This window comes from Heptranchias perlo, unplaced genomic scaffold (assembly GCF_035084215.1).
Source record: "Heptranchias perlo isolate sHepPer1 unplaced genomic scaffold, sHepPer1.hap1 HAP1_SCAFFOLD_117, whole genome shotgun sequence".
Classification (NCBI taxonomy): Eukaryota; Metazoa; Chordata; class Chondrichthyes; order Hexanchiformes; family Hexanchidae; genus Heptranchias; species Heptranchias perlo.
This window is the reverse complement of record NW_027138396.1, coordinates 995,116-1,014,555: the sequence shown is the minus strand read 5'-3', so window position 1 is coordinate 1,014,555 and position 19,440 is coordinate 995,116. Positions and strand designations below refer to the sequence as shown.

Here is a 19,440-nt window from a genome sequence, read left to right as displayed (position 1 = left end):
CTCGTGTGATGGTGGTATCTGTGTCGATGATCTGGCATGTCTTGCAGAGGTTGCCGTGGCAGGGTTGTGTGGTGTCGTGGACGCTGTTCTCCTGAAAGCTGGGTAATTTGCTGCGAACGATGGTCTGTTTGAGGTTGGGTGGCTGTTTAAAGGCGAGTAGTGGAGGTGTGGGGATGGCCATAGCGAGGTGTTCGTCGTCATTGATGACATGTTGAAGGCTGTGGAGAACATGGCGTAGTTTCTCCGCTCCGGGAAAGTACTGGACGACAAAGGGTACTCTGTTGGTTGTGTCCCGTGTTGGTCTCCTGAGGAGGTCTACGCGATTTTTCGCTGTAGCCCGTCGGAACTGTCGATCGATGAGTCGAGCATCATATCCCATTCTTACGAGGGCGTCTTTCAGCGTCTGTAGGTGTCCATCGCGTTCCTCCTCGTCTGAGCAGACCCTGTGTATTCGCAGGGCCTGTCTATAGGGGATGGCCTCTTTGACGTGGTTAGGGTGGAAGCTGGAAAAGTGGAGCATCGTGAGGTTGTCTGTGGGCTTGCGGTAGAGTGAGGTGCTGAGGTGCCCGTCTTTGATGGAGATTCGTGTGTCCAAGAAAGAAACTGATTCTGAGGAGTAGTCCATGGTGAGCTTGATGGTGGGATGGAACTTGTTGATGTTATCGTGTAGTCTCTTTCGTGATTCCTCGCCGTGGGTCAATAGAAAGAAAATGTCGTCGATGTATCTGGTGTATAGTGTTGGTTGGAGGTCCTGTGCAGTGAAGAAGTCCTGCTCGAACTTGTGCATGAAAATGTTGGCGTATTGGGGTGCGAATTTGGTCCCCATGGCTGTTCCGTGTGTTTGGGTAAAGAACTGGTTATCGAAGGTGAAGACATTGTGATCCAGGATGAAGCGGATGAGTTGTAGGATGGCGTCTGGAGATTGGCTGTTGTTGGTGTTGAGTATTGATGCTGTCGCAGCGATGCCGTCATCGTGGGGGATACTGGTGTAGAGTGCCGAAACGTCCATCGTGGTGAGAAGTGTTCCTGGTTCAACTGGTCCGTGGGTACTGAGTTTTTGTAGGAAGTCTGTAGTGTCGCGACAGAAGCTGGGAGTTCCCTGTACGATGGGTTTCAGGATGCCCTCGATGTATCCAGAGAGGTTCTCACACAGGGTTCCGTTGCCTGATACGATAGGACGTCCGGGTGTGTTGGCTTTGTGTATCTTTGGGAGGCAGTAGAAGTCTCCCACGCGGGGAATACGTGGGATGAGAGTGCGTAGGATGCTTTGAAGGTCTGGATCGAAGGTCTTGATCAGTTTGTTGAGCTAATACCAGTATGTTATGGGCATGGCCAGCTGGAGATATCTTTTTTGATTACTCCAAAGCCTTTGACAAAAAAAAAATCATTTTTGGCAGGTAACAAACGTGCAAGTTCCAAAAGACATTCAGTACTCAAAAGGGTTAATCTTCACCGTTTCATTTCAGTGATGTGTGCCAGTGGCAAAATACTTGATTTGGGTTGTATTGCAATTCACTTCTGGAAGTATTGCAGTTCACTTCCAGATAAGCTGTTACTGTATATGCTCTTTCTCAAAACTTACGTTCATTGTTATTTGATTTCCTCTCAAATCACTCAATCTGGAACTTTAGTAGACTTGATGCTCAGTGGTCCAACAAATGCAGGGCAGCAATCAACAAAGCTAGTGGAATATTGAACGAATTAAGATGAGCGAATTAAGATGGGCCGAATGGTCTTCCTTATCCGTAATTACTTTATGATCTTGTGAGCTATGCTGTTGTTGATGTCTCATCCTCTGATTCATTTTCTTTCAACTCAGGAGATCCCCAGAGCTCAGTCCTCTCTTCCACTCTTCCTTCACATCAGTGATCTGCTCCACTCATCATCCAGACCTTCTCACTCCTTTGCCGATGAATCTATTCTACATTGATCACCTTCTTCCAGATCACAACCTCAAGTCCTCTCATAATACAATGGCTGAATCACAACATCTTCATCTCCTCCAAACCCTTCAATGGGCTGAGAATCTTAACTCTCAGCTCTCTTACTCTGTGCTCACACCTCCATCACCTGCAGCCTCATGACTCACGATACTGCCCTCCTCCGCTTCCCGTCACACTCCTACAATCATTGCATCACACTTCATTCCACCTCCTTCTCGTTATATTCACAAACTTACCACTATTGCAATGTTCACTTCTCTACACCTCACATCTTACACACAACATACAAACTATTCTACCACGACAGGCACTTTCTCTAAACACCTCACAAGGATGTCACTAACTTGCAGAAGAAGGTCATGCACAACGTGCAGTAGGAGGCTGTGAACGAAGGAGGCCGAGCCTGTCATCACACCCTCTCCCCAGTGGAAGAAAACATGCTGGGTATCATGGGCAGGGGAACAGTCATGGCCGTGGTGAGTGGCAAGGCTGGAGGAGACGTGACAGAGGATTTCATCACACCCTTATCCTTCTTTTCCCTTCTTACTTCTCTCTCACTTGACACACGCTGCATGACAACTGCAGCTGCTTTCACCAGCCATTCATCTCTCTCTGCTCTCCCTTCACGCTAAAAGATAACCCTTGTCCCTCTCTTTCATTTCAGCTGCTGTAAATGTGGAACTCTTGTGCCACTTCAGGAAGAAGAAACCAGCATTCCTGAAGATGCATCATCACTCAATCTGACCCCAGCATATATCAGCTCAGATTGGCATCACACGTACTTTAGAGGCTAGGCTAGAGGAGTGGTGAATCACTGAGTATAAGTGTGCAGGAAATAAGGCAGGAGGATAGGACGCCACAGGTGCCAGCTCACCAGAGGGCAAGATCAAGATCACATACTTGCTCTGCTGCAGAGGACTCAGATGCTGACTTCGAGGTCCCAGGCCAGATACCTATTCAGGAGTTACTGTAAAGCTCCTCTCTACCAATCCAGGCAGCAGGAGCATTGCTTGAGCACCCCTTCTGCTCAATGATGTTTCTGGTAGTGACATGGGTCTCATTGTACACCAGCTCTACAGCTGTGTGAGCTGTGGCTCAGTGGTAGCACTTTTGCCTCAGAGTTCTGAAGGTTATGGATTCAAATCCCACTCCAAAGACTTAAGCACAAAATCTAGGCTGTAGGCATCCACTGCAGTACTGAGGGAGTGCTGCATGGTCAGAGATGCCGTCTTTCAGATGAGACTTTAAAACAGGTCGTCTGCCTTCTCAGGTGGACGTAAAAGATCCCATGGCATTATTTCACAGAAGAGCAGGGGAGTTCTCCCCGGTGTCCTGGCCAATAATTATCCCTCAACCAACATCACTAAAACAGGTTTTCTGGTCATTATCACATTACTGTTTGTGGGTCCTTGCTGTGAGCAAATTAGCTGCCGCGTTTCCTACATTACAACAGTGACGACATTTCAAAAGTACTTCATTGGCTGTAAAGCACTCTGGAACAATCTCAGGTTGTGAAGGCACTATATAAATGACAGGAATCATGAGTCACTCTGAAGGGGATACCCCTTGTCGCCTAATAGCCAGCCTTTGACCTGACGGCCTAGTTTGAATAAAGATGGCATTGTGGACTGACGCAGGATGAATGAATCATGATTGCTGCCAGAAAACTGGATACTGACTGGCAAGATGCACTATCTGTGGTTACAAACAAGTTGGACATTGAGAGAGTGGAATCCCTTTCTATTGATAAAGATGCAAGAATGGTGATGGGGAGCACACAAGGCAGCATTGGTGCAGTCTATAGCATTTTGGACCTTGCAATACAGGCAAAGCCCAGCAATCTCTCATCCTGATTCACTCTGTCCATTGGGAAAGTAATGTAGGTGTTTCTCCTGGTGTAGAGTCACCTCCCTGATACAACAGTAAACAGCAAACTGGGAGATGTCGCTGATGTCGCCTGCCACAGCCTGGAATGACCCCGTGCACAAAAGTTAAGGGCTACCGTGACCTTGACAGCCACAAGCAGTGCTGTCCATGATCCAGTTCGAGGCTTCAGTCGCAGCTGAAGCAGGTGCCACAGCTCGGTGATAGCCTCCTTGGTGAAGTACAGGTGCCTGACACATTGCTCCTCAATGAAGTTCCTGCAGTGGAAGTGCTCTCTGAATACCTGCCGTGGGTATAGTCTCCTGTGCAGTGCCCTCCTCCTCCCTCTTGTCCCTGCTGCTCCTGCTCCCTCAGTTCTTGGCTGCTCCCCCTCGTCCTCCAGACCCAAAGGCTGACCTACCAGGCCACCCATGACTCCAGTAAAACTGTTTGAAAGCAGACAAAAGCAGTCCAGCACCAGAAAAATGTTGTGAGAAGAAATCACAAATCAGTTGTAGACGGCATAGAGTACGAAAGCAAGGAAGTTATGCTAAACCTTTATAAAACATGGGTTAGGCCTCAGCTGGAGTATTGTGGGCATCACACTTTAGGAAGGATGTCAAGGCCTTAGAGAGGGTGCAGAAGAGATTTACTAGAGTGGTACCAGGGATGAGGGACTCCAGTTATGTGAAGAGACTGGAGAAGCTGGGATTGTTCTCCTTAGAACAGAGAAGGTTAAGAGGAGATTTGATAGAAGTGTTCAAAATCATGAACGGTTTTGACAGAGTGGATAAGGAGAAACTGTTTCCAGTGGCAGAAGGGTCGGTAACCAGAGGACACAGATTTAATGTGATCGGCAAAAGAGCCAGAAGTGACATGAGGAAACATTTTTTTACGCAGTGAGATATTATGCACTGACTGAAAGGGTGATGGTAACAGATTCAATAGTAACTTTCAAAAGAGAATTGGATATATACTTGAAGGGAAAAAATTTGCAGGGCTGTGGGGAAACAGCAAGGGAACGGGACTAATTGGATAGCTCTTTCTAAGAGCAGGCACAGGCACAATAGGAAGGAAAAGAGCCCCAGCCGGTTCAGTCTTTCCTGATAGTTGTACCCTCTCAGTTCTGGTATCATCCTTGAAAATCTTTTTGGATTTTCTCCAGTGCTTGTATATCCTTTTTGTAATATGGAGACCAGAACTGTGCACAGTACTCTAAGTGTGGTCTTACCAAGATTCTATATAAGTTTAACATAACCTCTCAGCTTTTGAGTTCTATTCCGCTAGAAATGAACCCCAGTACTTTGTTTTTGCTTTTTATGGCTTTGTTAACCTGCGTTGCTACTTTTAATAGTCTGCGTATCTGTACCCCTAGATCCCTTTGTGCCTCTATCCCATTTTGACTCTTATTTTCCAAGGAGTATGTGGCTTCCTTATTCCTCCTACCAAAATGCACCACCTTACCCTTATCGATATTGAAATTTATTTACCATTTGCATGCCCATTCTGGAAATTTGTTAATGTCTTCTTGTATTTAGTCATATTCTTCCGTCGTATTAACTACACCCACCCCACCCCCCCCAATTTGGTATCATCCGAAAATTTTGAAATTATACTTCCAATTCCCGAGTCCAAATCATCACTGTAAATGGTGAACAATAGTGGTCCCAGCACCGATCCTTGTGGAACACCACTTCCCACTTTCCGCCAGTCTGAGTAACTATCTTTAACCCCTACTCTGTTTTCTGTTTTGTAGTAAGTTTGCTATCCATTCTGCAACCTATCCCCTGATTCCACATGTTCTGACCTTACTCACGAGTCTACTATGTGGTACTTATCGAAGGCCTTTTGAAAGTCCAATTATATTACATCTACTGCATTACTCTTGTCTACCCTTTCTGTTACTTCTTCAAAGAATTCACTAAGGTTGGTCAAGCATCACTTTCCCTTTTGAAATCTTTATTATATTTTCGGTTGCTAGATATTTTTCTAATACATCTTTGAGTAAAGATTCCAATATCTTTCCTACCACCAATGTTAAGCTACCTGGTCAATAGTTCCAGGGATTTGTTCCATCTCCCTTTTGAATGTAGGAATAACATTAGCTGTCCGCCAGTCCTCTGGCACTATTCCCTTTTCTATTGAATTTCTAAATATATATACAAGTGCCTCTGCTATCTCTTCCCTAACTTCTTTTGAGTATGCACAGATACAATCCACCCTGACCTGTGGTTTTATCCTCTCTAAGTTTATCAATTATTGCCCTCCTCTCTATCTTAAATGTCTTTTTAATCTCTTGTTCTAATGTCATGTCCATTTTGTTAGTCTCCCTGATAACAACTGAGGAAAAGTAACTATTCAATGTTTCTGCCATTTCAGTATCACTACCTGTGAGTTTATCTTGTCCAATCCCCTAGTGGCCCTATCCATACCTTAATTTTCCTTTTGTTATTTATGTGTCTATAGAATACTTTACTATTTCTTGTTATATTCTTTGATAATTTCATTTTGTAATTCCTCTTTGCCTTCCTAATTTTTTTTTACTTCTTTCCGAGTCTCTACCCCACCCCACCTCTTCCCTCCCTATCCTTTCTACCTACGCTATATCTTGCAATATTTAACTGCCAATCCTGTTCTTTATGCAGCCATGTTTCAGTTAATCCTTCCACATCTGGTTCCCCGCTACGAATTATTGCTTCGAGTTCCCCCATTTTGTTTTGTATGCTGTGTACATTGCTGTACAGGCAACTTAATTTATTTTGTATGAATTGCTCCTCTCACTTTTTTAAAATTATTTTATACTCATGTTCTATAACTTTATCTGTTTTCTGACTGTTTATGTTACCCTTATTCCTTTCCTAGGTCTGACCTTTACTCTCATCTCCTATTTCAATTACCTTCAGGCTACTGTTATTTCTACCAGATCCCTTTCCTCGTCTTACTAGTTCAAAGTCTTATCTATACCTCTTTTTATCCTTTCCACAAGGACTTTGGACCCATTCTGGTTTAGGTGGAGCCCGTCCCAATGGTACAGCTCCTTCCTGTCCCAGTACTGGTGTCAACGTCCCATGAAATGGAACCCCTCCTTCCCACACCAGTCTTTCAGCCATGCATTCACCTTCCTGATCTGTCTATCTCTATGCCAATTAGCACGTGGTTCGGGTGGTAATCCCGAGATTACCACCATGGCAGTTAGGAAATTTAAATTCAATTAATTAAATAAAATCTGAAATAAAAAAAAAACAAGTATCAGTAATGGTGACCATGAAACTATCGGATTGTCGTAAAAACCCATCTGGTTTACGAATGCCCTTTAGGGAAGGAAACCTGCCGTCCTTACCCGGTCTGGCCTACATGTGACTCCAGACCCACAGCAATGTGGTTGATTCTTAATCGCCCTCTGAAATGACCTAGCAAGCCACTCAGTTGTACAATCTCGCTACAAAAAGTCATAAGAAGAATAAAACCGGACGGACCACGCGGCATCAGACCACTAGGCACCGGACACGACAAAGGCAGACCAAGCCCAGTCGACCCTGCAAGGTCCTCCTCACTAACACCTGGGGACTTGTGCCAAAATTGGGAGAGTTGTCCCACAGACTAGTCAAACAACAGCCTGACATAGCCATACTCACAGAATCAGATCTTTCAGCCAACGTCCCAGACTCTTCCATCACCATCCCTGGGTATGTCCTGTCCCACCGGCAGGATAGACCCACCAGAGGTGGCAGCACAGTGATGTACAGTCAGGAGGGAGTGGCCCTGGGAAACATCCCCATTTCTTAGTATCACGTGGAGTGAATCGAATTGGCTGAAGACTGGCTTCTGTGATGGTGGCAATATCGGGAGGAGGCCGAAATGGCTGAGTGCACTGGATACAACGAAGGCTCTGGGCCCCGATAACATCCAGGCCGGCAGTAGTGCTTAAGACTTGTGCTCAAGAACTAGCCGCGCCTCTGGCCAAACTGTTCCAGTACAGCTACAACACTGGCATCTACCCGACAATGGAAAATTGCCCAGGTATGACCTGTCCACAAAAAGCAGGACAAATCCATTCCGGCCAATTACCGCCCCATCAGTCCACTCTCAATCATCAGCAAAGTGATGGAAGGTGTTGTCGACAGTGCTATCAGGCGGCACTTACTCACCAATAACCTGCTCACTGATGTTCAGTTTGGGTTCCGACAGGACCACTCGGCTCCAGACCTCATTACAGCCTTGGTCCAAACCTGGACAAAAGAGCTGAATTCGAGAGGTGAGGTGAGAGTGACTGCCCTTGACATCAAGGCAGCATTTGACCGAGTGTGGTACCAAGAAGCCCTAGTAAAATTGAAGTCAATGGGAATCAGGGGGAAAATGCTCCAGTGGCTGGAGTCATACCCAGTACAAAAAAAGATGGCAGTGGATGTTGGAGGCCAAGCATCTCAGCCCCAGGACATTGCTGCAGGAGTTCCTCAGGGCCGTGTCCTAGGCCCAACCATCTTCAGCTGCTTCATCAATGACCTTCCCCCCATCATAAGGTCAGAAATTAGGATGTTCGCTGATGATTGCACAGTGTTCAGTTCCATTCGCAACCCCTCAGATAATGAAGCAGTCCATGCCCGCATGCAGCAAGACCTGGACAACATCCAGGCTTGGGCTGATAAGTGGCAAGTAACATTCGCGCCAGACAAGTGCCAGGCAATAACCATCTCCAATAATGGAGAGTCTAACCACCTCCCCTAGATATTCAACGGCATTACCATCACCGAACACCCCACCATGAACATCCTGGAGGTCACCATTGACCAGAAACTTAACTGGATCAGCCACATAAATACTGTGGCCAAAAGAGCAGGTCAGAGGCTCGGTATTCTGCAGCGAGTGACTCACCTCCTGACTCCCCAAAGCCTTTCCACCATCTACAAGGCACAAGTCAGGAGTGTGATGGAATATTCTGCACTTGCCTGGATGAGTGCAGCTCCAACAACACTCAAGAAGCTCGACACCATCCAGGACAAAGCAGCCCACTTGATTGGCACCCCATCCACCACCCTAAACATTCACTCCCTTCACCACCGGTGCACTGCGGCTGCAGTGTGTACCATCCACAGGATGCACTGCTGCAACTCGCCAAGGCTTCTTCGACAGCACCTCCCAAACCCACGACCTCTACCACCTAGAAGAACAAGGGCAGCAGGCACATCAGAACAACACCACCTGCACGTTCCCCTCAAAATCACACACCATCCCGACTTGGAAATATATCGGCGTTCCTTCATCGTCGCTGGGTCAAAATCCTGGAACTCCCTACCTAACAGCATTGTGGGAGAACCTTCACCACACGGGCTGCAGCCGTTCAAGAATCATAGAATCATAGAAAATAGGAGCAAGAATAGGCCATTCGGCCCTTTGGGCCTGCTCCGCCATTCAAAATGATCATGGCTGATTGTCTAATTCAGTACCCTGTTCCCGCTTTTTCCCCATACCCCTTGATGCCTTTAGCATTAAGAAATATATCTATCTTCTTCTTGAATATATTGAATGACTTGGCCTCCACTGCCTTCTGTGGTAGAGAATTCCACAGGTTCAACACCCTCTGAGTGAAGAAATTTCTCCTCATCTCGGTTCTAAATGGCATACCCCTTATCCTGAGACTGTGACCCCTGGTTATGGACTCACCAGCCATCGGGAACATCTTCCCTGCATCTAGTCTGTCTCGTCCTGTTAGAATTTTATATGTTTCAATGAGATCAGCTCTCATTCTTCTAAACTCTCGTGAATATAGGCCTAGTCAACCCAATCTCTCCTCATTTGTCAGTCTTGCCATCCCAGGAATCAATCTGGTAAACCTTCGTTGCACTCCCTCCATGGCAAGGACTTCCTTCCTCAGATAAGGAGACCAAAACGGCACACAATACTCCAGATGTGGTCTCACCAAGGCCCTGTACAACTGCAGTAAGACATCCCTGTTCCTGAACTCAAATCCTCTTGCAATGAAGGCCAACATACCATTCACCTTCCTAACTGCTTGCTGCACCTGAATGCTCGCTTTCAGCGACTGGTGCACATGGACACCCAGGTCTCGTTGCACCTCCCCTTTTCCCAATCTATCAACCATTCAGATAATAATCTGTCTTTCTGTTTTTACAACCAAAGTAGATAACCTCACATTTATCCACGTTATACTGCATCTGCCATGTTCTTGCCCACTCACCCAACTTGTCTAAATCACATTGGAGCCGCTTTGCATCATCCTCACAGCTCACATTCCACCCCAGCTTTGTGTCGTCTGCAAACTTGCAAATGTTACATTTAGTTCCCTCATCCAAATCATTGATATATATTGTGAATAGCTGGGGTCCAAGCACTGATCCCTGTGGTACCCCACTAGTAACTGCCTGCCATCCGGAAAAAGACCCGTTTATTCCTACTCTCTGTTTCCTGTCTGTCAACCAATTCTCAATCCATGCCAGTATATTCCCCCCAATCCCATGTGCTTTAATTTTGCACACTAACCTCTTGTGTGGGACCTTATCAAAAGCCTTCTGAAAATCCAAGTACACCACATCCACAGGTTCTCCCCTATCTAATCTACGAGTTACCTCCTCAAAAAACTTCAGTAGATTTGTTAAGCATGATTTCCCTTTCATAAACCCATGCTGACTTTGTCCCATCTGGTTAATGCCTTCCAAGTGTTCTGTTATCACATCCTTTATAATAGACTCTAGCATTTTCCCCATTATTGATGTTAGGCTAACTGTCCTGTAACTCCCTGTTTTTTCTCTCCCTCCTTTTTTAAATAGTGGGGTTATATTTGCCACCCGCCAATCTGTAGAAACTGTTCCAGAGTCTATAGAATTTTGGAAAATGATCACCAATGCATCCACTATTTCCAGGGCCACTTCCTTTAGTACTCTGGGATGTAGATTATCAGGCCCTGACGATTTGTCAGCCTTTAGCCCCATTAATTTCCCTAGCACTATTTTTTTATTAATACTGATTTCCTTCAGTTCCTCCCTCTCACTGGACCCTTGGTTCCCTAACATTTCCGGGAGGTTGTTTGCGTCCTCGTTTGTGAAGACAGAACCAAAGTATGTGTTTAATTGTTCTGCCATTTCTTCGTTCCCCATTATAATTTCCCCCGTTTCTGACTGTAAGGGACCTACATTTGTCTTCACTAATCTTTTTCTCTTGACATATTTATAGAAGCTTTTACAGTCAGTTTTTATGTTCTCTGCTAGTTTACTCTCATACTCTATTTTTCCCCTCTTAATCAATCTCTTTGTCCTCCTTTGCTGAATTCTAAACTGCTCCCAATCCTCAGGCTTGCCGCTTTTTCTGGCAATTTGATATGTCTCCTCTTTGGATCTAATACTATCCCTAATTTCTTTTGTAAGCCACGGTTGAGCCACCTTTCCTGTTTTATTTTTGCGCCAGACAGGAATGAATAATTGTTGTAATTCCTGCACACGTTCTTTAAATATTAGCCATTGCCTATCCACCATCATCCCTTTTAGTAAAGTTCCCCAATCTATCATAGCCAACTCACACCTCATACTTTCGTAATTTCCTTTATTTAGATTCAGGACCCTTGTTTCGGATTCAACTACTTCACTCTCCATCTTAATGAGGAATTCTATCATGTTATGGTTGCTCTTCCCTAAGGACGGCTCACCACCACCTTCTCAAGGGCAATTAAGGATGGGCAATAAATGCTGCCCTTGCCAGCGACGCCCACATCCCATGAACGATTAAAAAAATTCAACTGTGAGGTCTTGCTGTTTAATTTAGTTCCTAGCTCCTGATACTCCCTTATCATGACCTCCTCCCTGTTTTTCCCTATGTCATTGGTCCCGACATGGACCACGACAACCGGATCTTCCCTCTCCCTTTTCAGGTTCCTCTCCAGTTGCTCCGGACACCAGGTAGGCAACACACTCTCCTGGACTCTTTGTCATGACTGCAGAGGATGCTATCTATCCCCTAATTATCGAGTCCCCTATGACTACAACCTTTCTATTTCTATTTTGTTCCTCCCCCAGACTGCCTCTTGCTCCATGTTGCCATGGTTAGCATTCTGGCCATCTTCCTTGCAGCCTTTCTCCTTATCCCCACAACATTGTATCTGTTGGATTGGACCAGTGTCTGCAGTACGTCCTTCTCTGCCTCACCTCGGTTCCCCCTACCCCACTGACTGACAATCACACACTCTTATTGGCAAAAGAATGTGTAACCACCCCATTGGGAATGAAGTATGAACTATCAACATTGCAATGCATGCAAGAGAATTCACCACTATTTTACAGCACTTGGCTGGTGCAAACATTTAAATTTATCTGGTGTATGAAGGATTAAGATTAATGCACTAACAACGTCATGTATTTCCAAAGGTTACACAATAAAATATCCTGAAGTGGACCCAACAGGTGTCAAAATCTTTTTGCTCCTAATGACAGCTATAGTCAGTTTTATTACATTATGTTTGCTGTTGTTTAATCACTTCTCAAAATCGTTTCTATTTTCCAAATCACTTCAATGTTTCTGCAATACCTTTTTCAAAGGAATGCATGTTTCCCTCTGGTCCAGGCTATTCAAAGTAACCACAGCAAACAATTCCAATTACACAACAGCTGGAGAATATGCAGGGCTCCAGGGAGGGGTCAGGCCAACTCATGCTTTGACGTTCATTTGTGTTTATTTTATTAATATCAAAAAAAGAAAAGGACATTGAAATAAATACAGAATCTTTATGACAAACCTGTTCAGAATTTTATTTATTTTGGGGGTGTTCCTGAAGAATGTTATCAAACTGCTCTTTCACCATTAGAATCTGGTTTGAATCCCACTCAAACTCTTTCTTCTGCCAGCTGTAAGGGTGTAAAGTGAAATGTCTCAACTCAGTTCCTGGTGAGCAATGGGCCACAGCACAAAACTGTCCATTATTTAGACTTAAATTGGCAATCTCATTCAAAAAAGCTAGAGGAATGGCTGGTGTAGGAAATGGAACTGTCGCTCTTGTCCACATGAGTTGCTTTTCTGAAGTTGGCTTTACAGCACATTATTGAGTATCTAACCCATGCTGTTCCTGACCTGGGAGTGTTTGATGGGACAGTGTAGAGGGAGCTTTACTCTTTATCTAACCCGTGCTTTACCTGCCCTGGGAGTGTTTGATGGGACAGTGTAGAGGGAGCTTTACTCTGTATCTAACCTATGCTGTACCTGACCTGGAAATGCTTAGTTTCAACACAGGGTGACCAAAATAAGGATGTATTCTGTACACCAGCACTGGCATCTTCAAATTCAGAAATGTAGTAAAACAGTGAGGAGGATAGTAACAGACTCCAGGAGGACATAGACAGGCTGGTGAGGCTGGCAGACACATGGCAGATGAAATTTAATGCAGAGGAGTGCGAAGTGATTCATTTTGGTAGGAAGAATGAGGAGAGACAATATAAACTAGATGGTACAATTTTAAAGGGGGCGCAGGAACAGAGAGATCTGGGGGTGTATATACACAAGTTTTTGAAGGTGACAGGACAAGTTGAGAAGGTTGTTAAAAAGGCATACAAGATCCGTGGCTTTATAAATAGAGGCATAGAGTACAAAAGCAAGGAAGTTGTGCAAAACCTTTATAAAACACTGGTTAGGCCCCAGCTGGAGCATTGTGGCCAATTCTGGGCACCACACTTTAGGAAGGATGTCAAGGCCTTAGAGAGGGTGCAGAGAAGATTTACTAGAATGGTACCAGGCATGAAAGACTTCAGTTAAGTGGAGAGACTAGAGAAGCTGGGGTTGTTCTCCTTAGGGCAGAGAAGGTTAAGGGCAAATTTGATAGCGATGTTCAAAATCATGAAGGGTTTTAATAGAGTAAACAAGGAGAAACTGTTTCAAGTGGCAGAAGGATCAGTAACCAGAGGCCACAGATTTAAGGTAATTAGCAAAAGAACCAAAGGCAAGATGAGGAGAAACTTTTTAATGCAGCGAGTTGTTATGATTTGGAATGCACTGCCTGAAATGGTGGTGGAAGCAGATTCAATAATAAGTTTCAAAAGTGAGTTGGATAAATACTTGAAGGGGAAAAATTTGAAGTGCTATTGGGAAAGGGTAGGGGTGTGGGATTAATTGGATTGTTCTTTCAAAGAACCGGAACAGGTACAATGGGCTGTATCATTCTATGATTCTATGAACACATAAATCGCCCAAAAATTCAAAGATTAAACCTTAGTGTGGATGAATTAGTTAAAACAATGCTGGGAGGAGACTAGAATTTAAATCACAGCCTCAGTCTACATTTGTACTCAGGAGCCTCTCCTCACAGGTGAGTGCCAAACTCATCTGTGTTGGATGTGGGGGGTGGGTGGGGAAAGAGGAGAGGGAACTTGCCTGGTTGAGATGGCTACCTCCACCTCTCTGATATTTAGGGGACTTTTGACCAAGAAGATGTACTGATATTGCCCATAGCAATGAGAATGTGGTAGGGTAGCCTAGAGGTTATGATATAGGATTAGCAATCCAGAGATCTTGAGTTCATAATCCCACCAATTCAAGTTGTAAAATAGAATTCAAGAAATCTGGAAATTTGTGGACGAGCAGCATAAAAAAGCCCAGCCTGTTCACTAATGTCCTGTTACCCCTACATAGTTTGGCCTACATGTGAATTCAGTCCCACACAATGTAGTAGCCTCTTAATGCTCTCAGGGCAACTAGGGATGGGCAATAAATACTGCATTGTCAATGTTAATGACAAACCAAGAACAAATAATACTGGATCATCTGTTTTTCACAATGGTCAGATAACATGGATGGGGAGAAAATAGACGATAACTGCAACAAGCATTTTAAGTCTGTTACTGTTTTATTTCCCCATTTTTTTAAACAACTTTTCTTTTTCCCTCTTCTTCAGCCATTTTCTGCCCCCTACTTCCTTGAAGGCACTAGAGTATAGCTCTATGGCTGTCAGGCACCTCCTGTACATAACCCAAATGGCCTTTCTCGACATGTAACCCTAGACAGTCAAAGTCAGTGGACTATATGGTCCTTAGACATAAGAAGCCAAGTCCAATCCTATCCCCCCCCTCCCAAATATCTCTCCAAGACTATACTATTGGGGCAGAGTGGGAAAAATGCTCCCATGGTGATATCCACTGCTCAGAACTGAGTATATTTTGAGAATATTGTTATATAGATCAACCCTCCTCCATAATGAGCCTTTGCGGATGTGTGTTGCTCCATCTGAGCCTTTGATGATGTCTCTTTCCCTTTCCTCACATTGAACCTTTACGGATATCTCTAGCTCCATATTGAGCTTTTGCGAATATCTCCTCCTCCATTGAGTGCTTGCGATGTCTCATCCTCTACCTCCATATTGAACTACGGATTTGCCATGTCTTCTCCTAGATATTCTGCCCTGCTCTGGGACTGTGGCAGTACATAGGCCAAAGCCATCCATCAGCATTGTGTTGTGCCTTGGTGATACAATTCTGTGAAATTACTCCTTGGTATCAAGGAAGTCAAAGAAACACTCCAAAATATCCAATTAATTTCAAAATCTGCATTTGTCCACCTTGAATGAAGCATTCCAGAAAATACGTTTGTATGCTCTCAGAATAATTAGGCCTATTCCAATTTGAGTATTTGAACAGCAATGCTACATTTGTCCTTTTACCATAATCCTGACCTCAACAGATAATCCTGTCTCTCCTTTTAAAGGATTTGATCAGCACAGTATTAATTGCTTCTGAAGGAGTCTACTATATGTCACTACTTTGTGGAAAAAAGAAAATTCTTCTCATCTCTAGCCTTGCTTACAACGTTAATTTGGTACTTCTGTGATCACGGTTTAAACTAGTCTCCATTCCCCTCAGCATTTGAGAAACTTGAATCCTGTCCTTCAATTGTCTTTTCTCAATTTAGAGTTCTAAATTCTGGAACAATCCTTGTCACTCTTCTCTGAACCCTTTTCAGTTCATCAATGTCCTTTTGGAATAAAAATAGAAAATGCTGGGAACATACAGAAACCTGACAGCATCTGCAAAGAGAAAAGACAAGTTTGTGTTTCAGATGAAGATCCTTTTATCAGGATCACAGCACATCTAACAGTGTCCCCACCCAAAATATTGCTCTGATTCAAATGCTGATAAACTTGCTGGATATTCCCAGTTTTTTTTCATTTCTTTTTGAAGATAAGGTGACCAAAACTGCACAAAATATTCCAAATGAGTTATATAGGATTAAAGTAACCTTTTTAGCTTATAATCAAAAGCAGCCCAGCTGCACCTTAGTACTTGAATAACTTTGTCATTAATTGCATACTAACTAAATACTTCCAATGAATAATCAATAATTGCACCCTTTATTAAATTTCTTCTCGAGATTTGGGAGATGCAGTATTACATGGATAGACTAAGTTGCAGTATTACATGGATAGACTAAGTTGCAGTGTTACATGGATAGACTAAGTTGCAGTGTTACATGGATAGACTAAGTTGCAGTGTTACATGAACAGATTGTGTCACAATATTACATGGAGAACTAAGTTGCAGTGTTACACGAACAGACTATGTCACAGTGTTACATGGATGGACTAAGTTGCAGTGTTACATGGACAGACTAAGTTGCAGTGTTATATGGATAGACTACGTCATAGTGTTACATGGACAGACTATGTTGCAGTGTTACATGGATATACTAAGTTGCAGTGTTACATGGATATACTAAGTTGCAGTGTTACATGGATAGACTAAGTTGCAGTGTTACATGGATAGACTAAGTTGCAGTGTTACATGGATAGACTAAGTTGCAGTGTTACATGGATCGACTAAGTTGCAGCATGCAGCGTTACATGGATATACTAAGTTGCAGCGTTACATGGATATACTAAGTTGCAGCATTACATGGATAGACTAAGTTGAAGCGTTACATGGATAGACTAAGTTGCAGTGTTACATGGATAGACTAAGTTGCAGCGTTACATGGATAGACTAAGTTGCAGTGTTACATGGATAGACTAAGTTGCAGTGTTACATGGATAGACTAAGTTGCAGCGTTACATGGATATACTAAGTTGCAGTGTTACATGGATAGACTAAGTTGCAGTGTTACATGGATAGACTAAGTTGCAGCGTTACATGGATAGACTAAGTTGCAGTGTTACATGGATAGACTATGTTGCAGTGTTACATGGATAGACTATGTTGCAGTGTTACATGGATATACTAAGTTGCAGTGTTACATGGATAGACTATGTTGCAGTGTTACATGGATAGACTATGTTGCAGTGTTACATGGATAGACTAAGTTGCAGTGTTACATGGATAGACTAAGTTGCAGCGTTACATGGATAGACTAAGTTGCAGTGTTACATGGATAGACTAAGTTGCAGCGTTACATGGATAGACTAAGTTGCAGTGTTACATGGATAGACTATGTTGCAGTGTTACATGGATAGACTATGTTGCAGTGTTACATGGATAGACTATGTTGCAGTGTTACATGGATATACTAAGTTGCAGTGTTACATGGATAGACTATGTTGCAGTGTTACATGGATATACTAAGTTGCAGTGTTACATGGATAGACTATGTTGCAGTGTTACATGGATAGACTATGTTGCAGTGTTACATGGATAGACTATGTTGCAGTGTTACATGGATATACTAAGTTGCAGTGTTACATGGATAGACTATGTTGCAGTGTTACATGGATATACTAAGTTGCAGTGTTACATGGATAGACTATGTTGCAGTGTTACATGGATAGACTAAGTTGCAGTGTTACATGGATATACTAAGTTGCAGCGTTACATGGATAGACTAAGTTGCAGCGTTACATGGATAGACTAAGTTGCAGTGTTACATGGATAGACTAAGTTGCAGCGTTACATGGATAGACTAAGTTGCAGTGTTACATGGATAGACTATGTTGCAGTGTTACATGGATAGACTATGTTGCAGTGTTACATGGATATACTAAGTTGCAGTGTTACATGGATAGACTATGTTGCAGTGTTACATGGATATACTAAGTTGCAGTGTTACATGGATAGACTAAGTTGCAGTGTTACATGGATAGACTAAGTTGCAGTGTTACATGGATAGACTAAGTTGCAGTGTTACATGGATAGATTACATGGATTTATGGACCTGTCGCAGAGTCTATCCACGTAACGCTGAAATGCAACGTACCCAAATAATGCTACTGTATAATCCACCCATAAGTCATGTAGTCCTTCCATATAATGCTGAAACATGGTGCTTCCAACTAATGCTGCAGCCCTGTAACATCTACCCCTGTAACATTGCGATATAGTCTACGCATGTAACTGCAATAAGTTGTTGTGTTATATGGATGGACTAAGTTGCAGTGTTACATGAATAGACTAAGTTGCAGTGTTACATGAATAGACTAATTTGCTGTGTTACATGGATAGACTAAGTTGCAGTGTTACATGGATAGACTAAGTTGCAGTGTTACATGGATAGACTACAATGCTGCATTATGTGGATAACTAAGTTGCAGTATTGCATGAACAGACTATGTCGCAGTATTACATGAATAGACAATGTTGCAGCGTTATGTCGATAGACTACATCGCAGTGTTACATGGATAGACTGTGTTGCAGTGTTAAATGGATAGATTGTGTTGCAGTGTTAAATGGATAGACTGTGTTGCAGTGTTACTTGGATCGACTGTGTTGCAGTGTTACATGGATAGATTGTGTTGCAGTGTTACTTGGATCGACTGTGTGCAGTGTTAAATGGATAGACTGTGTTGCAGTGTTAAATGGATAGGCTAAGTAGCAGTATTATATGAATAGACGATGTTGAAGTGTCGTATGGATAGACTATGTCACAATGTTACGTGGATAACTAAGTTGCAGTGTAACATGAATAGTCTGTACCGCAGAGTTACATGGACAGACTATGTCTCAATATTATGTGGATAACAAAGTTGCAGGGTTACATGGTCGAATTATATTGCAGTTACATGCGTAGACTATATCGCAATGTTACAGGGGTAGATTATGCTGCAGCATTAGTTGGAAGCACCATGTTTCAGCATTATATGGAAGGACTACATGACTTATGGGTGGACTATACCGTAGCATTATTTGGGTACGTTGCATTTCAGTGTTACGTGGATAGACTCTGCAACAGGTCCATAAATGCAGACTACATTATGTTACCATCGGTGAACTCGCAGCAATCCCTGAAGTCTAGGATGTACTGCACAGTGTCACTGAAACAGATGAAGAATGCACTGATTTCCATGGTAAGATCCACCCACTGTATTGGAAGCAGCCATATGTGTACGTTAAAAATAAGGAAGGATAACATCCCCTTTACAACCACACCTCATAATAAATTTTATGGCCCTGAGCAAATGGTTTAAAAGGTGTGATCTCTGTGTGATCATCTTCTCAGAAAGGTTTCAAGTTTGGCCATCACCGAACCCGGTCTACCATGGGGCTGTGGAGTATAACAATATGGATGCTTAGCTGGGCTGTTTCATATACGTTCTGTGTGGATATCAAACATGGTGAGCTTGAATAATTTGAAAAAATTACTCTTTTGCAGGGTAGCAATAATTTGTTTAATTTAGGGATTTAATTAGGGATTTAAAAAGGATGAGAGGCAGACACTATGTTATGC

The 19,440-nt window shown here is 43.3% G+C and overlaps 1 protein-coding gene across 1 annotated transcript in view; it reads left to right on the top strand.

Moving 5' to 3' along the window:
- Window positions 1-11,646: 11,646 nt before the first annotated feature.
- The window catches only part of LOC137307998 (uncharacterized), a 110,725-nt gene continuing 102,931 nt past the window's right edge, over window positions 11,647-19,440 (top strand). The window contains exon 1 of the mRNA XM_067976968.1: window positions 11,647-11,713. Within this exon, the coding sequence (XP_067833069.1) occupies window positions 11,647-11,713 (67 nt within the window). The remainder of the gene's footprint in view (window positions 11,714-19,440) is intronic.